Raw genomic sequence first — 26,605 nt, forward strand, 5'->3', positions numbered from 1 at the left:
TCTTTGTTGGATCGGAATCTCCTCCGGTTGGACGGGCTGAACCGACCCGGTTCAGTAGAGTTTGGGTTGGAATGAGCCGGTCAACGGAGAATGAGGCGTGCGGCGCCTCCTGCTCTGGAACACTTCTCCTTCGCCTCCCAGATCCCGGCTTCTTCCTGCAGCGATCCGTACAGGTCTGCCTCCCTCCTCTGATTGCTTTTGCTGATATAATGTTTGATTCATGTGATTGATGTTGTTGCCGTTGGATCTATTCCGCTGCTAGATCTTCTCCAATTCATGGTCTTTCTTGGCGAATTTCTCTTTTTGAACTTCAGGATTACTGTTTTCTGCGGTTTCAATTGGCGTCCGATCGACACTTTGTCCATATTTCCTACAAAGAGAAATCGTAATTCGTCTCACCCGAATGAATTAGTTGGTACTAGAAGTGTAGAAATAACAAACGGGAAGAGTAATAAGAAGTGACAAGTACAGAGAGACTTCGCAACCAAAAATCAATTTAGAAACAACTTCCTTAGAATGAGTTGTTTTATAATAGACAAGGCACCCTTTTGAATGCCTATGATAATTTCTCTTGGATCTCTTGTATATCAAACAAATTAATGTATGGAGATATGGAGGTCGTCTATCCCTTTCGAGTGATTGGCTTCTTCCCCCTTCAATTCCCTAGTGCTCTACCTAAAATAAGACATTGGTGCTTATCACCTTAAATCTGTGAAAAAAAATCATAAATTGACTATAATTCATAAGCCTTTATAAAAGGATATCTTTTCTGTTGTTTTAGGATTCCAATACATGTTAGCTCACAGACAAAGCTTGATCAGGAAATCCAGTTTAGTCTCAAAAATTAAGCTTTCTGATTTTCCCAATCCAACAGTGTTCTTTACTGTGGAATTTGTTTGGAAATAATAATTCTGGCAGTAAGAACTGTCAATTTATTTCACAGAACTTAGATTATAGAAATATGTCTCACAAATATATGAATGTGAACTCAAATAATTATAATAGTTTGTTTGTATAGATTGTCTGCTACTGAATACTTCAATTTTCTTTCTTAATTGTGTTACATTTCTTTTCTTGGAAGGTGCAAGTTTCTCACTGCAGCAAGTTTCTCTGCAGTGCATGGTTTTCACAAGAATGGCAATCCACAGGGTGCAAGTTTCTCACTGCAGCAACTTAAAAGCCACTGTTCTGCATCCATTCTGATGCGTGCATGGCTGAGCCCTCGATTCATCTCCCAAACAAAATCTTTTGATGTTTTGGTTGGCCTTGTGTGGAGTCTGACACTGTGCTATGGCATTGATGGATGGATTTTTGAATTTTTTTTTTGTGAGTTGAGTGTAGATTGAGCTCTGTGGTCATGGTTTTTCTTGGAGTTGTTATAGTTTAAGTGTGAGTGCAACTAATGACAACCTTTGTTTCTTCGCAATTTGAAGTTTATGCACCAACTATTTGCTCTTTCTTATTGCATGCACTCTTCACTAAAGGTAGATTTCCACATGGTCGATCTTATGATCATATGTGTGAAAATAAATTGAGAAGCTGCAGTTAATCACGGCAGAGAAGGACATTATTTCAGTTTCGTTGAGATTCAACTTTTGCTCATTTTAGTAATTCTGTTCCGTTATAACCAACTCAATTATGTCTTGAAAACATTATTGCATGCACTCAATAAAATTACATAAGATTTAATTATAAACTAGTTCATGAATCCACTGAAAAATTATGACACTTTGTATTTCATGTTGGGTCATTTTACAAATAGATTTATACAATAGAAATTATAAAATTTTCATTGATCCAACACCTTTTATATGGAAAAATCAGTAATTCACAAGTATTAGAAGATTTTTTTTTGGAAAAAAAATTGCTCATTTCATTTTGCAATAGTGTCACTTCAATATAACTTACCTCAGACGTCCCATCTGTCGTTTGATGGGTCAATCAAATAACCATAATTATTTTTCAAGTAAATTCGTCGGTTTAAATAAACGATAATTTAATGAACTTAAATTTCTGAAATAACTAAATCACATATTTTAATGGTGTGATTTTTCTTTTTTTTTTCCTCTATTTTTCACCGAAGTAAACAAATATCTAAATATGCATTTGCTCACTTAAATTAATAATAAAAAGAAATTTATTTTTGAGAATATAAAGAAATGCAGAAAGCAATTAATTTTCTTAATTTTCTTTTGTCTGTTTTTTTTCTGAAAAGGATACAGAATCCACTTTAGGAAAGACAATAAAGGGTGGAAAATATTTTTATTTTAAAAATGTCAAAATATATTTTGTTTCATTATTGATCTGAATTATTATTCAAGATCTATTATATTTATATTGTTTATTGCACTCCACATCAGAATTTGCCATAATAATATTTCTAATTTAATAAAAATAATGTTGATTTAGAATTTTCCTGTGATCTTATTCCTCCATATGCTTACCAATATAACAGTGACAACGGCTAGTGACTCTTAACGGTTTGGATGTAACACTTGTAACACGCTACTTTTAACACCCTTCCTCAGCGTCCTCTTCCACAGAACTCCGAGGAGGAGAAGAATCATGGCGAAGATGAGCACCATAACGTCGAGCTATCCTCTTTTTGTTTGTTGTTTCAACACTATAATGTGAGAAAAATCCAGCATTTCTTCTTCTGGTTGTTTGGAGGAGAAAAATCCAGCATTTCTTCTTCTTGTGCATGTGCGTGATGATCAAGTCCAACAACAAGAAGAAATCTGCTTGAAGGAATGCCAAAGAGGCCAGGTTCGTGCTGCTGTTATTCGGTACTATCTTGTCTCTTGCCGTAATCTGTTTTGATGTTTAATTATTTCCTTTTTATTTTGTTTCTGCTACATTGAAATGTATGCTCTGTTTTTTTCTACTGGCCTACTAATGAATTTCACCATAGATTTGTGACTTATGAGTGAGTGTATATTTATTGGTTATTTTAAATAAAATTTTGTATGCAAACATGACTTTGCATTCTATGCCTATCTGCCAAAACAACAAGAAAGTAAAAGAACATTTCCTTGATTTCTTGTACAACCCAATCAAAAACATGACTTATGAGATTTTGTTGTTGCCTAATACTAAGCTTATGGGGTTCTCTTGATCATTCAACACGATCTGGTTATCAGAAATTTAAACAAAAGACAGAAATTCTATACCTATCTGCAAAATTAGTATTCTTGATCATGATTAATCAAGTGCATTACTCAATCAAAGGCAGCTTGTCACTTCACTGATAGCCTTTCAAAGTGGCTTCTCCTCCTGCAGAGATGACGCTGTTGAAATCAAAATGCAAATATCCTGCCTTTGAGGTGGGGATAATCCTTCTTATTGATTGATTCCTGAACATTAAGGATATCTTTTGTTGACTCTTTAGCTATCTGATGTGTCAATGTGCTGGATTGTAATGCAATCTAGGCATTTGGATGCTCACATTTGCTTTTTTTCCCTTGATCCACAATTAGTTTAAGCAAGCATAATAGTTTCTTCTGGCCTTTTAACTACCAATCACTCTATATGTAAACTAGATAAAATACAGATTAGAATAAACCTGAAGCTAAATATTCAGTTAAACTTTACATAAATAGGCATAAACTTGAAACATAAAATTGGCAGTTCAATCAAGACTCAGTTATATATATATATATAAACTTTCCTACTATCTAGGCTCCAACGCAGAGATTGAAACATTATTTTCAGAAATTTTCATTAGAATTCTCTTGCTTCCTCTGGAGTTCTCTTGTTTTGGAACACCAATTGATTCACTGGTGGTATTATGGTCACTGAGAAATGCTGGTGCTGAAGGAGTGGGAAGGCCGACAAAGTGGCTGTTGAGCATAAGCACAACATTGGCCATGGTGGGTCTTTGAATTGGATCTTCTTGCACGCATAGTAACCCTATATGTATGCACCTTAATATTTGTTGAGCTTGACATTGTTCAACTAGATCTTGATCAATCACTTGTAGGACAGTTCCTTGGGTCCAATGGCGCCAGACCACCTAAAGTGAGATGATAGCATGTGTAGTTAAGAACTTTACTTCATTTGAATAAATTGAGTATCAAATTCCTATCACTCAATCAAAGGCCAGGATTAATACTTACATGAGTAACGAGTTCAATTGGATATTCGGACTCTCGATAATCACTATTCTTCCGACCAATTAAGATCTCCAAGACTAACACACCATAGCTATACACATCTGATTTAACTGAGAAGAGCCCATGAATGACATATTCCGGTGCCATATATCCACTGCCATTAATAAGAAAAACACATTTAGACTTTCTCTATTCTTTGAAACTTTCTGTTCATTTGAAGTGTTAAATTTGGTCAACAATGATAAATAGAGTGTTTACTTACAATGTTCCGGCAATTCTTTTAGTGTTTCCTTGGGTTTCATTTGCACCAAAAAGCTTCGCAAGACCAAAATCTGAAATTTTGGGATCCATGTTTGCATCTAACAAGATGTTACTGGCTTTTAAGTCCCGATGAATGATCTTCAATGGCGAATCTTCATGAAGATAAAGAAGTCCTCGACTTATGCCCTCAATGATCTTAAACCTTCTTGGCCAATCCAACTGCTTTCTCTTTGAATTATCTGCACCATCCATATGTAATATTTGGTTACTAATTTTGCCGATCATGGTGTGTGCAATAGAGGACAAAACTATTCATGTAATCAATCTTATACACAACCAATCTTAGAACATATATTCGAGAATGGAATTGAACAAGTACGCTATTAAGTACTGCATTAGATTAGCAAACTACTAGATAATCAATTCCATGGATTGAGGATGTTGTCATGCCAAAGGGAGATTGAAACTATACCAAACAAAAACTTGTCAAGACTTGTATTAGCAAGGTAACTATAAACGAGTAGTTTCTCCTCTGATTCTAAGCAACAGCCCAACAGCTTCACAAGGTTTCTGTGTCGAAGTTTGGCAACCAGAAACACTTCATTTTTTAACTCATCTAGTCCTTGTCCTGAGCTTGTTGAGAGTCTTTTTACTGCTACATGCTCTCCGTTTTCCATTGTTCCCTGTTTTCAAGTGTCACCATAATTATTACTCATGTATCAAGTCGAAGAATCATCCACAGTTATATAAAGCATTCTTCAAATCTAAGGATCGACCTTATAAACAGCCCCAAATCCTCCTTCTCCTAGCTTGTTTCTTTCAGAGAAGTTGTCCGTAGCTATCCTAATAGCCTCCAGATCAAACAATAGAGATTCTGCACCTCTTATTTCATCTTGATCTTTATCATCTGTTCAAAAAATATTTTTCGTAGTAAAGAATAAGCAGACATATATGTACAAAAAATCATATAATAATAGTTCAGTAGCCATACTGAATGTTTCTGCATGTAGACGTTTCCGTCTTCGCGTAGTTGCTTTTGTTCTTCGACAGTAAATAAAAATGACACAAAGGAATAATAGTGCAGCAGCAATAGGCATGACAATAAATAGAATTCTTCTCCCAGTGCTGTTTTTTCCTAAGCATACATGAAAAGGAGATACAAAGAGAATAAACGAGTTAATGGATAAATTAGTGAAAAAAAAAGATAGATGTTTGATTAATTCGTACTTGTGTGATCCAATTCTCCTGCAAGCCGAACGAATAAATCATCTCCTCCACCGACGAAGTTTCTGAGATCCAACAGATCACCAGGCCAAGTTATGCATCCATATGACCCATTGATCACCGCATACGCCACGCAGGAGCAATCGTTCAAGCACAAATTCTTGCAGCCATCGAGACTCATGTTTCCTCGTGACGTAGCGTTCTCAGTGTCTGGCACCTTCACGTTCTGCACCTTGGAAAACTGGCTGTTCGACGAGCAATTCAAAGGCTTCTCCCTCTCGCATCCGGCCATGCTTCCGTTCTCTGTAGTATTTATGAACCCGTCCAAGCAATTGCAGTTGACGGTATAGTAGATCCTGGCGCACACGCTGTTGCGGCCACAGCGATTGTACATATCGCAGTCATCCACCGGAACCGACCAAAGAAGTTGCCACTCTCCCTCACCACCCCTGTCAAGACTCCAACGCTGGAAAGTTCCGTTGGCCCAAAACACCCACCGCGACAGCACCGGCGTCGGCGAAGCCACGTAATTATGCACAAAGTAGGTCTCATTCTGGTTGGACACAAACGTTAAAGCTACTGAGTTGGCCACCTGACCGAGGAACCCATATCCGTTCAGTGGGCCGCTGCGACGGTATTTGGCGGATCCCTTCAACGTGACCACATCCAGTATGGGCAGAGCACGAATCATCCGGGTGTAGTCTCCCGGAGAAGGATCCGTGGAGTTGTTCCACGACACTTGCCGCCACGAAGTGTTGGTCCGGTTGTCAAATCCGAGCTTCATGCCAGGGAGATACGTGTCGCTGTCGTTGGAGTCCTCGAAGCTCTGCCATAGAATCGAGTTACTGCTGTCGTTCAGAATGAGGTTTCCAGAATCTAAAAGCTGCAAGCGTGCAGAATTGAGTAGTCCTGTGTATCTGGTCCCCGTCGACCAAACTATTCTGTCTTCCTCAAATAAGATTAGATTTCCTTCGGAAGTGAGATTCAAGGATGCCATGGATGTGTTGACAGACTTGTTCCGATTGGCGATCCATACTACAGTCCCTTCTTGCGGTGTTACATTGTAGTACCAGATTCCTACGTATCCGTTCGCTGAACTATTATCAAGACTGAAGAAACCCATCTGGAATACGTCTCCTATCGATATCAATGTCTGGTTATTCACAAGTGAGCTGTTCTGGTTCATTGTATCCCCTGTACCAGCGATCATAAATAAATAAGTAAATATCTTAAAATTGATTCGCCACATCTGCTGCTTTGCTTGTCCACCGATCGACTAGTTGAAAATTGATTCAAAAACACTCTCTTATTTAACGATCTTAAAAATTCTAAATTTATATCAAATAAATATTATTATATTTTAAATTCATTTTCTTTTATTTTGAACTTAACCGTTCTGAGACAATTACTAATTAATAGTGTTCTCTAAATTTGTTTATTATTATTTTGTATACTTTTGAGCAATAATATTGTCCAAAAATATTTGATCTAAATATCTTAAATTTATATTGAATATTTTTATTATGTTCTTGAGTTTTGATAAATAAACATCATAATATTCCCGAGTTATAAATACCTTTCACATAAAAATATTAAAGATTTTAATTAATCGCTTGGAATAACCTCAATTAATAAGGAGTATCTGATGTTAGAGGTTTTAAATTTATTTTAAATAAGCACCGTTTGCACTCTTAATATCCCAAACATATTCATTTTTATTGATTTCAACCTTGTGAGATCATTAAAATTTTAACTAAAATTATATAAATGATATTACAGGTTTAAATTATTTATTTTGCTCAATTTTATTAATTTTTATTTTATACAACTGTCAAATACTTTCAACCCAAAAAACCTTGCTATTCCACTGCCGATTTAATTAAGCAATATATAATAATGGATGAAATAAAGCAATTAAGTCGAGTGAAAGAGAGGATTTAACATTACAAAAATTAACCGAAGTAGCGACGGACCAATTCGGTCGCTATTCGGTCACTAATCGCGGTTAACATTTGATTAGCGACGAAATAGTAATTTCCGTCATTAAATCTAGCGACGGAATTAAATTCCGTCTCTATTTCCGTCGGTAATTCTTGTTTGTTTTGTAGTGTAAAAAACAAAAGGGATGCATCTTTGGTGATGTCCAAAATATATGATTAATTCACAAATACTGAACTAGGATATAAAATTAAATGTGATAAATTAATAAAATTCACAAATACTGAACTAGGATATATATGATTAATTCTTTCTTAAACGTACCAGAAGATGAGGAGTGCCCGAGCTGGACGAAGAGCGTTACTGCTACTACTGTTTCCATGAACCGAGAAAGAAAGAGATGCATCTGCCCAGTTGAAGCTTAATTAAGCTCTTAATGATTCTGCGCTGCTTCCACCTGCAATTTAATATGCTGTATTGCCTTTTAGAGTTACTACAATTAGTCCTAATAAGTGAAATTAAAAGTCTTAATTTTACGTCTTAAATTTCAAAATTTGATGTAAGTCTAGTCAATTGACTTGTCGTCTGTGTTGGAAAATAATTGTGGGTATGCAAGTCAACAATTTGACAACGACCGATTTGAAAATTAACAACACTGGAGTCACTGTCAAAGTACTTTCGAAATATATTTTATTTAATTATTTATATATAACTAGGGTTCATTATTTACGTATTATGTACTACTGTTTCACCTTTTCGTTTGGTACAAAAAGTGATAGAGATTCAGAGAATGGATATTTAGGAATTTGGTACGCATAGTAGTTTGGGTGCCAATAGGAAAAGGTCTCTCAACAGAGCCGCCTCCTCACTGAACCTGACCAGTTGGGACTTTGAAGGTGATGGAGCTTTGAAAAATGCAACCACAAGACATCAGAATACCTACTTAACTGATGAAATTTTTTTTTTACATGTTAATTGGAATTCAAAATTTGATCTTTTCTCATTTAATAAACTTTGAAAGAAAAATTAGATCTTTAAAGATTCTTAATGATGCATTAGATCATTTATATCCTATTATAGAAATCCTTTGTTGCGTTTGACTGAGTCTTTTATGCATAGAAGATAACTATAAAGACAAATCAATATTAACAGAGATGGTGATGATGTTAACAAGTGAGAATTAACTTAATTTTGACACTACTTAAACAACCTACAATAACATCATCATCCAACAAAAATAGTGTTACTATTATAACTATCAAGATAAACCAACATTAACAGAAGTAGTGATGATGTTAACTTTTGACACTGCTAAAACAACCTACAATAATGTCAACGTGCAACGAAAATAATATTACTACTAAAGAAATGAATCACTGATCAATTACAGAACGAGAAATTCAAAATCTCTAATTACCTTGGCCTACCTTATTTTTATGGAGAGTTGCAACTCTTCTCCAACTAGGTCAACATATACATTTTGCCAGATTGACCTAACTTACATTTCCTTGCGCATATTCAAATTAATTAAATTAATTAGGTCTAGTTTATAGCACCCAAATTTATTTCTCTCTAGAAGCAAAAAAAAAAAAACAATTGATTTTTGTCCTAATATTCCTTTTGGAGTCATATGGGCGAACGTACACCACAATCACACAATTGAGTTATGTGGATGTTAATTCCCCTCCACCCAACTAATTGTTTCTTCGTCATCGTCAAAAAAAGATTACATTTCCATTACATTCCTATGTATCTAACTTATTCCATTACAATTTTTTTTTTCTAGAGAATGGAGTCTAGTCAACGAACTTGTCCGTGTTTGAAAGGTTCAAAAAATTGTTTGCGTGGTCAATTTGGAAACTTCGTACTGGCTCACTAATTCAACGGTTGGTTGACCTCCGATTAGAAAACGTCATGGAGTCAACGACTGATTCCATGCATGTAACCCAAGAATAATTAACTGGTTTAATTAGCATATTTTTATGGAGAAAATTAAACACACTTTTTCTTTAATTAAATAAAAAAATCTTTTCATCTTTTTGACAACTCGATCGTCACTCTATAAATTATCAATAGATGAAATGAAATGAAATAATTATATTTTCTTGTGAATTGGCCGCTCCCCGACCTCTCGATTCTTTGTCATCTCTTTAAAGAGTTCTAAAAGCTTTAAAATTTACTATAAGAGCATCTGCAATGCTTGTTAAAAGAGCGTTAATAACGCTTCTTTTAATCTCTTTCCAGGTGACGTGGAGGAGTAAGTGTGGACGTGGAGGAGTGAGTGTAGAGTAAACCTTTGAACGCGTTAAAACCTTTGAACGCGTTAATGGAGCAGAGGTGGGTCCCACACATTTTTTTTTATTTTTTAAAACCTTTGAACGCGTTAAAACCTTAGAGCGTTGCAGATGCTCTAAAGCATTTTCAAAGAGCGTGACTTGACGGGCGACTATACTAAATTAACAATACAATTGATAATTGTTACGGGGATAAGCCGAATACCCCGTCGTGTTTCGGTTCGAGTCCGGTCCTATTCCTGCCCAAGCGCCGAGTCAGTCTTTGGCTCTATCATCCAAGTCAGTTCTCTCTCTCCAATCGGGGAGGGTAATCGGCCGACACTCCATTCGGCTCCAAATGAGACCACCGCCTTATCACCGGGGCCCGAGTCACCCCTCTTCTCAATCCTTCAATCACCTAACAGCCCAATCGGTCCGTCAATCGGCGGATCCGCCCGCTCGGCCATGCTTAGTGCCTAACCACCAGACCAATCTACGATATGCCGAACACCCTATTCGGCTTGGTCCCGAACCGAGCCGTCGGTTGGCCAAATCGCCATTCGACCGTCTCCCCGCCCGACTGACCATTCGGTCTCCTTTTCCATTCGAACCTCTCGTCAAGCCGAATCGCCAGATCGCCCTACAGTGCTCTGGCATATCTCATCATGACTTCTGACAAGCCTACACCCTCATTTATTACTGCCATCCCTCTGACACCCGCGTGGGTCATGATAAGATGGCTCCTTATCGGCGATGGGACAGGGAACTCAATTGTTCCTGACACCTCATTAATATTGATGGGATATTCCTTAAATGATGACGTGACAGGTATGCACGCTCATCTCTCCTTAAAATGACCACTCCCTCTGCAGCAGGTAGGCTCTCTGCTCCTCAACTCTCTTTCACGCTCAAGCTAGCTACTCTCCCACTGTTCATCTTCTTCTTCCTCCCGTCGTACTTGACTTGAGCGTCGGAGTGGTCGCGCCAGGGCACCCCTGGCCTTTCTTCTCACACTTTCTTTGTGTTCTCAGGTCCCCTCCTTTGGTGTTGAAGACTGGTCCAGGAGCTAGCAGAGTGTCAGACCCTTTTTCCTGTTCTACACTAGCCCCGACGAAGTCCCGACGACCCTGAAGCCACTATCGTCCTCAGCTTCCCCCACTGTTCGACTCCTACGGCGAGGAAGGTCTAGTGACGTGTCCCGACGCACTTCTCAACCGGAACAATAATATTAATTAGGTGACAGATTCTATTATATTTAAAGAGATATTTCAACTGATAAAGTCATTAACAATGGCAACCCTAAGAAGGCTAATCTATTTATGTATTTTTTAAATTTAACATCGTGTATTCAATTCTTAAAACGGGTTAATTTTGAGAATGATTAATTTAATTCTATAATTTTTTTTATCATTTACTAAAATAAATCTGAAATCGTTCACAACAGTTTAACTTTCTTAAATCCAACCTCCTACTAAAAGTAATTCATCCTATAACATGCCACAATTAAAATTCCAATCTTAAATATCGTAGAGACTATATAGACATCCTGACAGTAGCACGTAATATGAGATCAATCTTAATCTGGAGGTACTTTTCATGCATTCCACTAGTTGGAATGGATCTAATCTGAGGCATTATTCATGCATTCCACTAATTGGAAATGGAGTTAATTAATAGATCAAACTCGAATCAACTGCAACTGGATTGATCTCATATTACGTACGTGCTAGTGTTTTAATTTTTTACTTTAGAAAAAAAAATAATTAATATATTGAATATGAACATCAGAACAGTGTATTTTTTTTTTATCCTTTGAAACATTGCTGTGACATGCATTCTAAAAAAATGTCAAAATGATACCTTCCGAAAAAGTTATCAAAATGGTCATACATGTTGCAGTTTAGCTAGATCAGGCTCCTTTGGCTATCTTCTTCTCCCTCCTCCTTTCATGTTGAGATCACCTCTTGGACTTCACAGATCACTTGGCACATGAGTTGAACGTGTGGGAAGAGGAGAGGATGACAGATTCCACGATCTTGTAAGAATAGAAAGGATGAGAATAGAGGCTAGGGGTGCCCCTGACTCAACTACTCCGACACTTAATTAAGTCAGTTCCTCACCTCCCACAGAAAGAAGAAGAAGTAGAGTAAGGAGATTAATTGAGCGTGTTTGTTAATTAAACTTACCTATATCTGTGAGGAGTGATCTGTCTTATCCTAGTTAAGAAGAATAACTGTGTATGTGAAGATTCTATCAGATGATATATCCCCTCTCAGTAGAGAAGATGTCTCATCATCGCCAAAGTAGTGAAAAGTCATGTTATGCATTATCATACTACAACAACATATCATATTAATGGTAGGTTAATCATACCATTCCTATATCCTTTTGGCGGCAGTGTGGTAGAGTTGGTTGAGTGTTAATCAAGGTACTGGGAGAATGAAGTCTAGTCGGCAGAGGAAGCCCGAGTCGAGATAGGCTGAGGACCGAGTTGGAATATGACCATCAAGCGAAGCCTTGGAGTTGGAGCTCGGAGTTGAGAGAGAGGTCGGCTGCCTGATTCCGAGCTATACCTATCTGCAAAATTAGTATTCTTGATCAAGTGCATTAGTCAATCAAATCAAAGGCAGCTGATCACTTCACTGATAGCCTTTCAAAGCGGCTTCCCCTCCTGCAGAGATAACGCTGTTGAAATCAAAATGCAAATATATTGCACGCCTTTGACGTGGGGATCATCTATAAAATAGGGTTAATCCTTCTTATTGATTGATTCCTTAACATTAAGGATATCTTTTGTCGACTCCTTAGCTTTCTGATGTGTCCTTGTGCTGGATTGTGAGGCAATCTGGGTATCTGGATGCTCACATTTGTTTTTTTTCCCCTTGATCCACAATTAGTTTAAGCAAGCATAATAGTTTCTTCTGACATTTTAACTACGAATCACTCTATAAACTAGATCAAATACAGATTAGGATAAACCTGAAGCTAAACATTCAGTTAAACTTTACATAAATAGGCATAAACTTGAAACATAAAATTGCCAGTTCAATCAAGACTCAGTTATATATATACGAAGCGAACTTTTCTACTACCTAGGCTCCAACGTAGAGATTGAAGCATCATTTTCAGAAATTTTCATTAGAATTCCTTTGCTTCCATTGGAGTTCTCTCGCTTTGGAACGCAATTTGATTCACTGGTGGTATTACAAATACTGAGAAATGCTGGTGCTGAAGGAGTCGGAAGGGTGACAAAGAGGCTGTGGAGCATAAGCACAACATTGGCCATTTTGGGTCTTTGAATTGGATCTTCTTGCACGCATAGTAACCCTATATGTATGCACCTTAATATTTGCTGAGCTTGACATTCTTCAACTAGATCTTGATCAATCACTTGCAGGGCACTTCCTTGTGTCCAATGGCGCCATACCACCTAAGTGAGATGATAGCATGTGTAGTTAAGAACTCTACTTCATTTGAATAAAATGTGTATCAAATTCCTATCACTCAATTGACGAGAGGATTAATACTTACATGAGTAACAAGTTCAATTGGATGGTCAGATCCTCGGTAACCACTATTCTTCTGACCCGTTAGGATCTCCAAAACTAACACACCATAACTATACACATCTGATTTAACTGAGAAGAGTCCATGAAGGGTATATTCCGGTGCCATATATCCACTGTCATTAACAAAGAAAACACATTGAGACTTTATCTATTCTTCAAAATTCTCTGTTCATTTGAAGTGTTAAATTTGGTCAACAATGATAAATAGAGTGTTTGCTTACAATGTTCCGGCAATTCTTTTAGTGTTTCCTTGGGTTTCATCTGCACCAAAAAGCTTCGCAAGACCGAAATCGGAAATTTTGGGATCCATGTTTGCATCTAATAAGATGTTACTGGCTTTTAAGTCCCGATGAATGATCTTCAGCGGCGAATCTTCATGAAGATAAAGAAGTCCTCGACTAATGCCCTCAATGATCTTAAACCTTCTTGGCCAATCCAACTGCTTTCTCTTTGAATTATCTGCACCATCCATATGTAAACTGTATTAGATTAGCAAACTACTAGATAATCAATTCCATGGATTGAGGATGTTGTCTTGCAAAAACAGAGACTGAAACTGTACCAAACAAAAACTTGTCAAGACTTGTATTAGCGAGGTAATTATAAACGAGTAGTTTCTCCTCTGATTCTAAGCAACAGCCCAACAGCTTCACAAGGTTTCTGTGTCGAAGTTTGGCAACCAGAAACACTTCATTTTTCAACTCATCTAATCCTTGTCCTGAGCTTCTTGAAAGCCTTTTTACTGCTACATGTTCTCCGTTCTCAAGTGTTCCCTGTTGTCAAGAGTCACCAGAATTATTACTCATTTATCAAGTGGAAGAATTATCCACAGTTATATATAAAGCATTCCTCAAATCTTAGGGCTGACCTTATAAACAGGCCCAAATCCTCCTTCTCCTAGCTTGTTTCTATCAGAGAAGTTGTCCGTAGCTTTCCTAATAGCCTCCAGATCAAACAATAGAGATTCTGCACCTCTTATTTCATGTTGATCTTTATGGTCTGTTCAAATTAAAAGATATTTTTCGTAGTAAAGAATAAGCAGGTATATATGTTCAAGCGCCAGATAATAATAGTTCAGTAGCCATACTGAATGTTTCTGCAAGTAGTTTCCGTCTTCTTGTAGTTGCTTTTGTTCTTCGACGGTAAATGAAAATGGCACAAAGGAATAAGAGTGCTGCTGCAGCAATAGAGATGACAATAAATAGAATTCTTCTCCCAGTGCGGCTGTTTTTTCCTAAGCAAACATGAAAAATATATACAAATTTCATTGGATGTCTCAAAGAGAGAAATTGTAACATGGTACGAGTTAATGGCAGATAATAAGTTAACGGGTTAGTGAATAAACAAGTTAATAGATAAATTAGTGAAAAAAAGAGACAGATGTTTGATTAATCGTACTTGGGTGGTTATCCAATTCTCCTGGGAGTCGAACGTATAAATCATCTTCTCCACCGACGACAATTCTGAGATCCAACAAATCACCAGGCCAAGTTATGCATCCATAAGACCCTCCGATCACCGCATATGCTACGCAGGAGCAATCCTTCAAGCACCTATTCTTGCATTCATCGAGGCTCATGTTTCCTCGTACTGTAACGTTGTCAGTGTCGGGCACCTTCACGTTCTGCACCTTGGAAAACTGGTTGTTCGACGAGCACTTCAAAGGCTTCTCCCTCTTACACCCGGCCTCGCTTCCATTCTCCACAATCTTTACGAACCCGTCCAAACAATTGCAGTGGACAGTATAGTAGTTCCAGGCGCACACGCTGTTGCGGCCGCAGCGATTGTAGTCATCGCAGTCATCCTCTGGAATCGACCACAGAAGTTGCCACTCTCCCCTGCCACCCCTGTCAAGAAACCAATTCTGGAAGTTTCCATTGGCGCACAACACCACCCGTAACAGCACCGGCGTCGGCGAGGCCGTGTAATTAGCTATAAAGTAGGCACCAATCTCGTTGGAAACAAACGCGAACCTTGCTGAGCTCGCCACCTGGATCGTCGCCATCGATGGAATGCCGAGGAACTCATATCCGTTCCATAGGACTCCGCGACGGTATTTGGCGGATCCCTTCAACCCGACCACATTCGGTATAGGTAGAGCTCGAAGCATGAAGATGTAGTCTCCTGGAGAAGGATCCTCGGGGCTCCTCCATGACACTTGCCGCTGTGAAGTATTGGTCCGGAGGTCAAATCCGAGCTTCATGCCAGGGGCAAACGTCTGGCTGTCGCTTGGGTGGTCGAAGCTCTGCCATAGAATCGAGTTGCCGTCGTTCAGCACGAGGTTTCCAGATTCTAAAAGCTGCAAGCGTGCAGAATTGAGTTCTTTGGATCTCCTTCCCGTCGACCAAACAATTCTGCCTTCCTCAAATAAGATTAGATTTCCATCGGCAGTGAGGTTGAAGGATGCCATGGATGTGTTGACAGATTGGTTCCGATTGGCGATCCATACTACAGTCTCTTCCTGCGGTGTGAAATTGCAGTACCAGATTCCTACGTATCCCTTCGCTGAACTATTTGTTGGATAATTTATGTGGACTAGCATAATTAATAGGATGCTATTGGGCTTAGCCATAATGGGTAGGCTTGGTCCATTATTTTCTCTATATGTAGAGACCCCTACTCCTAACCCTAAAGTATGTGGATTGTCGCCCCATTGAGACATTCACGAAATTTTTTGTCTACGGCGGGTGATAGGAGCAGTTTCTTCTCTACTTTTTTCTCTCTATTGTTTAGGTTTCTTTCTCTGAAACAAAGACGAACTCATCGGCATCTTCTACTCCAGGTTTCTCTTAAAGAAACGAAGATGAACTCATCGACATCTTCTGCTCCAGGTATTAATATCTAATTATGTCTATCGTGTTGTTTTCCTCATTTGTCATATTATGAATTAGATATTTTAGATTTTGTTTTATCAATTGGTATCAGAGCCAGGTTTACTAATTCTAATATGACAATGAGTTTTTCCTTCAATCCTTTTCCCTAAATTTATAAACAATTCGTTTGAGAGATTCTTTCAATATTCGTTAGTGCTCTCTTCTCTAATGATCGGAAGAAAATAAAATCGTTCGTCGTGTAATTTAGGGATTTTGTTTTGTAATCCTAAAATCTCTGTAAGTTATGTTGAAGCCGCCGAACGCCGCTTCTGTAATTTGGAACGTCGCTGAACGCTGCTAATTAAAGTCCCTAAATTTCTGTAATTTCTTGAGCAAGCCAGTGGTGGAATGCCGCTTCCGATCCAGACGCCTTTGACGTCTGTTGCCGCCGGTTGGCGGATCTGGCGTCGGCGACGGCGCTGTGTGGACTGCAGATGGTTGGCGAGCGGCGTCGATGTCGTGCAGTTGTGAAGCGTGGCGTCGGCGTAGTGTGGTTGAGAAAATGTGTGTCAGGGAGAAACGGTAGAAACAAGGGAAATACGTGTAAAACACGTGCGGTTTTAATAATTTTAATTTATTAATTTACAAGAAAAGGTGCACAGTGCGTTTTTTTTTTAATTTGTTAATAATTTCTTTAAATCTGATAATTTAAAAAACGTGGATTGGGCATGATGATTTAAGAAAAATAAAATAAGAACAGTGCATGTTTTTATTTTATTAATGTCATTAAAAAAAAAAATTATTAGTCCAATTTATTATAGATTTGGATAAAATGTCCTTTTAATGACATTTTAAATTATCTTGTTAAATGTGACCCAAATGATCTCTATCATTTCATATTGTTGTTGATATTTTTTCATAGTTGTGAGCTCGCCTTCGCGAGACGGATTATGATAAAATATTATTGTTGGAAAATTATTATTAATGTGGCATTAGGAATTATTTTAATAATGCACTTACCCTATCGGTTTGTCTTTATTAATATAATTCTAATGATTGATAATTATATTTTAAAGTTTTCAGTATCCTTTCGATATTAGCTTTAAAATATAATTATTTTATGTGATGTGAGAATTAATTCATGCATTGTAATTCGGGACCCTTCGGCGGGATTGCATTTGCATGAGATAACTTTATTGTGGTCATAAGCTCTATTTCTTTTGTTGGATATGCTCGACAATAATCTCCCATTAATATTTAAATTCCAGCTTTGCCTATGAGTATGAACTCTTTACTAAAGTTGAATGGAACCAATTATGAGGATTGGATTGACTCTATTAAGTTATTCCTTGCCATTTCTAATGTTGATGCTGCCCTTACTGAGAATGAGTCTAATGTTCCCATAACTGAATCTTCCGCTGTTGTTATAACAAAACATGAAAAAAATGGACTCATTCTAATAAAGTTTGTTGGCAGCCTTATGTATGCTCAAGTTTGTACACGTCCTGATATTACTTTTGTTGTGGGTGTACTTGGGAGATACTTGAGTAAACCTGGTGTGACACATTGGCAGGCTGTAAAACGTGTTTTGAGGTATCTGAAAAAAAAAATATATGATCACATATAGGAGATCAAATCATCTTGAGGTAACAGGTTACTCTGATTCTGATTATAGAGGTTGCCCAGATGATCATAAGTCCACATCAGGATATATATTCATGTTAGCTGGAGGAGCTATCTCTTGGAAAAGTGTTAAACAAACTCTTACAGCTACATCAACCATGGAAGTAGAGTACATAGCTTGTTATGAGGCCACATGTCAAGCGATATGGTTGAAAAACTTTATTGCTGATTTTGATTTTGTGGAGAGTATCTCTAGGCCTCTCACTATATATTGTGATAACTCTGCCGTGGTGAGCTTTTCTCTCAATAATAAAAGCTCAAAGCGCACCAAACACTTTGAGACAAAATTTATGTTTGTGAGAGAGAAGGTTCAAGAGTTTAAAACTCGTGTCGAGCATATCCCTACAGAGCTTAATATTGATGATCCCCTAACCAAAGGCATAACTGTTAAAGCTTTTGTTGACCATGTAACCCGTATGGGTGTGGTAAAGCCTTTTGATATTTTGGGTTAGTGGGAGTTTATGCTTATGTTTTTGTTATGACATCACATTTATAATATTTGAGACATTGAACAATATTGAGATATTGCTCAAATAATAACTACTATTGATATTGCTCAAATAATAACTATTGTTGTATATATATTGTGATGGCATATTGTATATTGTGGAGACATTTCGGACCCAGTCTCAATTTTGTTGTTATTATATGACATCTTGGGCAATATTGTATATTGTGGAGACATTTCGGACCCAGTCTTAATTTTGTTGTTATTATATGACATCTTGGGCAATATTGTATATTGTGGAGACATTTCGGACCCAGTTCAATTTTGTTATTATATGACATCTTGGGCAATATTGTATATTGTGGAGACATTTCGGACCCAGTCTCAATTTTGTTGTTATTATATGACATCTTGGGCAATATTGTATATTGTGGAGACATTTCGGACCCAGTCTCAATTTTGTTGTTATTATATGACATCTTGGGCAGATGTTTGGGTCATTCTACTGGGAAATAGCACTTTGTTCAAATTTTGACATGTCATTTTGTTGGGCTTTCCCATTTATCCATATTCCATTTTGTTGTTGGGTCACAGGATATAAGTATCTTACAATGCATGATATCATTATTCCTTCGAATGTGATTTTCTGTATTATTAAGATGCTTATAGTTCCATTTTGGACCTTTTCGTATTATGTGTTGACTTATTTTGATATCTTATTATGGTCACATATTGTTGATTAATCTAATGTATTAATTATGCTGTCCAAGTGGGAGAATGTTGGATAATTTATGTGGACTAGCATAATTAATAGGATGCTATTGGGCTTAGCCATAATGGGTAGGCTTGGTCCATTATTTTCTCTATATGTAGAGACCCCTACTCCTAACCCTAAAGTATGTGGATTGTCGCCCCATTGAGACATTCACGAAATTTTTTGTCTACGGCGGGTGATAGGAGCAGTTTCTTCTCTACTTTTTTCTCTCTATTGTTTAGGTTTCTTTCTCTGAAACAAAGACGAACTCATCGGCATCTTCTACTCCAGGTTTCTCTTAAAAGAAACGAAGATGAACTCATCGACATCTTCTGCTCCAGGTATTAATATCTAATTATGTCTATCGTGTTGTTTTCCTCATTTGTCATATTATGATTATGCTTAATATGTCTCATTATTTATTATTGCTAATTTAATATTATTTTGAAACCTATGGCTTAATTATGGCTTAGTTTTTTTTATTAACTTAGACCAAGTCTAGACCGAGAAAAGCTCGAGCTAACCCTCCAACCTCACTCGGGAAGTAGTACCCGAGCTGAACCACCTGCAACCTCACTCAAGAAGAAATATCCGAGCTAATCTGCTAACCTCACTCGGGAAGTAGTATCCGGGAAGAAATACCTGAGTTTTCAATCAAGTCAAAGGGAGAGAATGAGATCGATCTTAGACCAAGTCTGGATTGAGGAAAGCCAAGCCAACCCATCCACCAACCTCACTTGGGAAGCAATACCTGAGCTGAACTGCCAACCTCACTCAGGAAGAAATACCCGAGCCGACCTGCCATCCTTGCTAAGGAAGTAGTACTCAAGTCAACCCGCCAACCTCACTCGAGAAGCATATCCTTCAACTGATTATACCCGACTCCTTCAACTCGGCCACGTCGGACTTCTTCAGCTTAGTTGCATTTGACTCTTTCAGCTTGGTCGTGCGTGACTCCTTCAGCTCAGCTGCACCCGACTCCTTCAACTCGACTCATTCCAAATGCCCCCAAAGACGGTTATTAATCTCCGCAGTAATGGAGAATGTGCATACCGTAATAACCGAAAGACTTAGAGCAAATGGGGGCACAAACAAGAGTATTGGGGGTCTGCATGACAACCCCACAACCTAAACGTGGGATTCATACTTCTCTCCTATGGGATGGTATAAAAGAGAGTCCGCTTTTGCAGACAGGTACATGCACAATCAATCCTTACTTCTCCACTACTTTCTACTATTTCTCTTTGCCTAGAAATTTGACTTGAATGTGGAAGTGATCGAGTTAATGTTCGCCTTGCCCTTCATTTTAATTGTGGTTGAGTTTTTTAGAAATCCAAAGTGCCCATTTTATATATTCTTCATCAGATCAATGAAACTCGTCAACGTTGAAGAAAGCTCAAGACGGTCCACGTACCCATCCTCAAACACTTTGTATGTCTATAATCATACAAGAATTAGAATTTTGAATTCTAACAACTTATGAATTGCCTTGGAGAGCCAAATGAAAATCAAATCCAAATAATTAACTTTGATCAATTAAAAATTCGTACCAATTGGGTAAAGAGTAATCAAGCTAAATTAATTTTGGATTTGATTTTTCAATAAACTGAATAATTAACTCTCGTTTTCAATAAACTGAATTATAATTAACTCTCTTAACTTTTCTTGAGTCGAAATCATTGACTTGTCTATTTACTTATTAGAGAAATTATATCAAACTAAATTGGCATCATAAAAAATAAAAATGATCGGTTTAATTTCGATAATGTTTAGTTTAAACTAAAAATGAAATGTACGTATTTTAAGTTTTTTATACGAAAATCAAATAAAATATTAATTTATCATTTTTATATATTTTGAATAGTTGACGCTCAACCATTTTAACTAGGAACCCTAGAAGAAGAAACAAGGTGTGATTTTTTCTGCAGCCGTTCGTCGAGAAGGATCATTTCTTGCACGAGTATTTCCTCCCGCAGGAGTACTCCATCTTGTTGCCTGTATTTGCTGGTGTTGCGCTGCTCAGTTTCTTGTGCGTGTACGTGATTATCAAGTCCACCAACAAGAAGAAATCTGCTTGAAGGAATGCCAAAGAGGTCAGATTCGTGCTGCTATTCGGGACGATCTTTTCTCTTGCCGTAATCTGTTTTGATGTTTAATTATTTCCTTTTTATTTTGTTTCTGCTACATTGAAATGTATGCTCTGTTTTTTTTCTACTGGCCTACTGATGAATTTCACCATAGATTTGTGACTTATGAGTGAGTGTATATTTATTGGTTATTTTAAATAAATTTTGTATGCAAACATGACTTTGCATTCTATACCTATTTGCCAAAACAACAAGAAAGTAAAAGAACATTTCCTTGATTTCTTTACATAGGCATAAACTTGAAACATAATATTGGCAGTTCAAACAAGACTCAGTTATTTATGTATATATGAAGTGAACTTTCCTACTATCTAGGCTCCAATGCAGAAATTGAAACATTATTTTCAGAAATTTTCATTAGAATTACACCATTTGATTCACTGGTGGTATTATGGTTACTGAGGAATGCTGGTGCTGAAGGAGTGGGAAGGTCAACAAAGTGGCTGTTGAGCATAAGCACAACATTGGCCATGGTGGGTCTTTGAATTGGATCTTCTTGCACACATAGTAACCCTATATGTATGCACCTTAATATTTGTTGAGTTTGACATTGTTCAACTAGGTCTTGATCAATCACTTGTAGGGCACTTCCTTGGGTCCAATAGCGCCAGACCACCTAAAGTGAGATGATAGCATGTGTAGTTAAGTACTTTACTACATTTGAATAAAATGTGTATCAAATTTCTATCACTCAATCGAAGGTAGGATTAATACTTACATGAGTAACAAGTTCAATTGGATATTCAGATCCTCTCGGTAACCACTATTCTTCTGACCCGTTAGGATCTCCAAAACTAACACACCATAACTATACACATCTGATTTAACTGAGAAGAGGCCTTGAAGGGCATATTCCGGTGCCATATATCCACTGTCATTAATAAGGAAAACACATTCAGACTTTATCTATTCTTCGAAATTCTCTGTTCATTTGAAGTGTTAAATTTGGTCAACAATCATAAATAGAGTGTTTGCTTACAATGTTCCAGCAATTCTTCTAGTGTTTCCTTGGGTTTCATCTGCACCAAAAAGCTTCGCAAGACCGAAATCGGAAATTTTGGGATCCATGTTTGCATCTAACAAGATGTTACTGGCTTTTAAGTCCCTATGAATGATCTTCAATGGCGAATCTTCATGAAGATAAAGAAGTCCTCGACTGATGCCTTCAATGATCTTAAACCTTCTTGCCCAATCCAACTGCTTTCTCTTTGAATTATCTGCACCATCCATATATAATATTTGGTTACTAATTTGCCAATCATGGTGTGTGCAATAGAGGACAAAACTATTCATGTAATCAATCTTAATTATACACAACCAATCTTAGAACATATATTCGAGAATGGAATTGAACAAGCACACTATTAGGTGTTGTATTGGATTAGCAAACTATTAGACAATCAATTCCATGGATTGAGGATGTTGTCATGCAAAAACGGAGACTGAAACTATACCAAACAAAAATTTGTCAAGACTTGTATTAGCAAGGTAATTGTAAACGAGTAGTTTCTCCTCTGATTCTAAGCAACAGCCCAACAGCTTCACAAGGTTTCTGTGTCGAAGTTTGGCAACCAGAAACACTTCATTTTTCAACTCATCTAGTCCTTGTCCTGAGCTTCTTGAAAGTCTTTTTACTGCTACATGCTCTCCGTTCTCCAGTGTTCCCTGTTTTCAAGTGTCACCAGAATTATTACTCATTTATCAAGTCGAAGAATCATCCACAGTTATATAAAGCATTCTTCAAATTTTAGGATCGACCTTATAAACAGCCCCAAATCCTCCTTCTCCTAGCTTGTTTCTTTCAGAGAAGTTGTCCGTGGCTATCCTAATAGCCTCCAGATCAAACAATAGAGATTCTGCACCTCTTATTTCATGTTGATCTTTATGATCTGTTCAAAAGATATTTTTCGTAGTAAAGAATAAGCAGGTATATATATGTTCAAACACCATATAATAATAGTTCAGTAGTCATACTGAATATTTCTGCAAGTAGTTTCCGTCTTCGTCTAGTTGCTTTTGTTCTTCGACAGTAAATAAAAATAGCACAAAGGAATAACAGTGCTGCAGCAATAGAGATGACAATAAATAGAATTCTTCTCCCAGTGCTGTTTTTTCCTAAGCAAACATGAAAAACAGATGCAAATTTCATTGGATGTCTCAAAGATAAATTGTAACACGGTACGAGTTAATGGCAGATAGTGAAGCATATTTCTTATTTGATTTGTCTTGTAAAAGAGAAAAAAAAAACTGACTGCTAAGTGCTAAAGGGTTAGTGAATAAACAAGTTAATGGATAAATTAGTGTGAAAAAAAGACAGATGTTTGATTAATCGTACTTTGGTGATCCGATTGTGTGAGAAATTAGATTACCTGCGAGCCGAACGTATAAATCATATCCTTCATCGACAAAAGTTCTGAGATCCAACAGATCACCAGGCCAAGTTATGCATCCATCAGACCCATTGATCACCGCATACGCCACGCAGGAGCAATCATTCAAGCACAACTTCTTGCAGTCATCCAGACTCATGTTTCCTCGTGCTGTAGCGTTCTCAGTGTCGGGCACCTTCACGTTCTGCACCTTGGAAAACTGGCTGTTCGACGAGCAATTCAAAGGCTTCTCCCTCTGGCACCCGGCCTCGCTTCCGTTCTCCGCAATCTTTCTGAACCCGTCCAAGCACTGGCAGTTGACGGTATTGTATCTCTTGGTGCACAAACTGTTGTGGCCGCAGCTATTGTAGTTATCGCACTCGTCCGCCGGAAGCGACCACAGAAGTTGCCACTCTCTCTTGCCACCCCGGTCAAGAAACCAACGCTGGAGGGTTCCGTTGGCCCACAACACTGACCGTATCAGCACCGGCGTCGGCGAGGCCGTGTAATTAACCATAAAGTAGGTCTCATTCTCGTTGGAAACAAACGTGGGCCTTACTGAGCTCGCCAGAGGGCTGCTCGATAGCGATGGTTGGCCGACGGACCATAGGCTGCTGCGATGGTATTTGGCGGATCCCTTCAACGTGACAAAATCCTGTATAGGCAGAGCACGCATCATCCGGATGTAGTCTCCCGGAGAAGGATCCGTGGAGTTTTTCCATGACACTTGCCGCCATGAAGTGTTGGTCCGGTTGTCAAATCCGTACTTCATGCCAGGGATATACGTGTCGCTGTTCCAGTGCTCAAAGCTCTGCCATAGAATCGAGTTGCTGTCGTTCAGAACAAGGTTTCCAGAATCTAAAAGCTGCAAACGTGCAGAATTGAGTCCCGTGGATCTCGTTCCCGTCGACCAAACAATTTTGTCTTCCTCAAATAAGATTAGATTTCCATCGGAAGTGAGGTTGAAGGATGCCATGGATGTGTTGACAGACTGGTTCCTATTGGCGATCCATACTACAGTCCCTTCTTGTGGTGTGAGATTGTAGTACCAGATTCCAAAGTATCCCTTCGTTGAACTATCATCTAGACTGAAGAAGCCCAGCTGGAACAATTCTCCCGTCGATGTCAAGTTCTGTCCATTGACAAGTGAGCTGTTCTGGATCATTGTATCTCCTGTACCAACGATCATAAATAAATAAATAAATATTTAAAAAATATTTACCATTAAACATTCTTTTAAAAAAAAAATAAAATCTCCATCTGCCACATCTGCTTTTACTGTCCTGTCCAAACCAACTGGCTAGTTGAAAATTGATTCAAAAACACTGTCCTATTTAATGATCTAAACATTATAATTTTATATCAAATAAAATTATTATTTTGAATTTATTTTTTTTATTTTGAACTTTACAGTAGTGAGACAAACTAAAAGTGTACTTCTCTTAAATGTATATAATTATTGTTCATTATTTTGAGCTTTATAAGTTTGTCAAACACTTTTGAACAATATATAATGTTGCCCAAAAACCTAAAGGTTTGACCCAAATAGGGGTTCGATTTTAAGAATGCTTCTCAAATTTATGTGATATAGGTATTATTGTATTTCTATTATTTTTTTTGAATTTTGATAACACCTGTCAAATATTTTCAAGTACCCAAAAGATCTTACTATTCCACTGCGGATTTAAGCAATAAAATGGATGAAATGAAGCAATTAAGTCGAGTGGAAGAGAGGATTTAAAGAACAAAAGGGATGCATCTCTGGTGAAGTCCAAAATAAGATGAATTATTTAATATTTAGATTATTAAAATAAATTAATAAAATCCACAATAATTGGACTAGGATTAATTATTTCTTAAACGTACGTACCAGAAGATATGGAATGACCAAGAAGGAAGAGCGTTACTGCTACTGTTTCCAAGAACCGAGAAAGAAAGAGCTGCATCTGCCCAATGGATCGGAAACTTAGACTCATGCTTAATAATTTGTGTTGCTTGCACCTGCAATCTGCTACTGTATTTATTACAAAATTTGATGGCAATTTATCAATCCTTACCCTCACTTGATAGTTGTACACACACGATAATCTCTTTGAATAAGAATACCGACAGATTCAAAAATATATAAGGAAAAATATATGATTCCTCTTGGTTTGGACAACACTAGATATAGAGGAAGAAGAGAAAGAGGAAAGCTTTACCTTCTTCGTTAGCAACCTCAACTAGCTTTATCGAACTCAGCAACGACACAAAGAGAACATGGAATGGTAAAATAGAGATGTTTAATTGCTTGCTTGCTCTTTTGTTGGTGTTACTGATGAACAAAGAAGCTGCGAAGTTCAGAAATTCTTTTGCTGCGGTTGGATGCTAGCTAGCTATTGGCTCAATGAAAAAATAAAGGCAGCAAAGTGCATGCTGTTAGTTGCTATTTAACGGAGAAGAAGCAAAAACAAAGAAGACGAGGAGAGGAAAAAAAGGGCTGCTACTCTTGAGAAGCGAAGGAGAAGAGGAGAAGAAGAAACAGAGAAGAAGGAAAGGTCGGCGTGGAGTTGCGAGACGGTGTGCGTATGCGGAAGAGAAAAAAGAATTAAGATTTATTTTAAAAATATTTTAATCATTTTAAGTCAATCGAATCATTGATTTAATCTATTATTTGATTCGGTCGATCAAATCAAGTCTAAATTGACTCCAACTTAAATTAATATAATTCGTATCTCCTCTGCGAATCCAATTCAATTTTAAATTCAATGTTTTTTTTTTTCAAGTACTTAACAGAGATACTTTTCCTAGTTTTATCAAGGTATATATTTCCCTGAATGTTTTGTGGATGAAAGAACATGAAGTCTAGTCAACCGACTTGGCTAGCTGTTTTTGGAAGATTGAGAGAAATGTGTGTGCGTGACTAATTTGGAGACTTGAGAATGGCTGACTATTTCAACACATTGTCACATCCAATTAGAAAAATAACATGGGAAACAACGTGGAGTCGACGATCCACTCCATGTAACGCCGAG

General features: G+C 37.5%; 1 protein-coding gene across 1 annotated transcript; it reads right to left on the reverse strand.

Annotated features, from left to right (window-relative positions):
• Positions 1-3,670: 3,670 nt before the first annotated feature.
• Positions 3,671-26,105, reverse strand: LOC141823590 (uncharacterized). Its single transcript, XM_074710884.1, has 17 exons — positions 25,793-26,105; positions 25,462-25,599; positions 23,592-24,764; positions 23,197-23,337; positions 22,981-23,111; positions 13,940-14,150; positions 13,599-13,836; positions 13,340-13,490; positions 12,901-13,238; positions 12,788-12,810; positions 5,601-6,791; positions 5,365-5,508; positions 5,150-5,280; positions 4,846-5,056; positions 4,375-4,612; positions 4,116-4,266; positions 3,671-4,012 (listed from the first exon to the last, which is right to left on the reverse strand). The coding sequence occupies exons 2-17, from the start codon at positions 25,565-25,567 to the stop codon at positions 3,671-3,673; spliced, it is 4,920 nt and encodes a 1,639-aa protein (XP_074566985.1). The 5' UTR covers positions 25,568-25,599; positions 25,793-26,105.
• Positions 26,106-26,605: the final 500 nt, after the last annotated feature.

Source organism: Curcuma longa, chromosome 3 (genome assembly GCF_044706935.1).
Source record: "Curcuma longa cultivar G26 ecotype Majalengka, Jawa Barat chromosome 3, ITB_CL_G26_1.1, whole genome shotgun sequence".
Classification (NCBI taxonomy): domain Eukaryota; kingdom Viridiplantae; phylum Streptophyta; class Magnoliopsida; order Zingiberales; family Zingiberaceae; genus Curcuma; species Curcuma longa.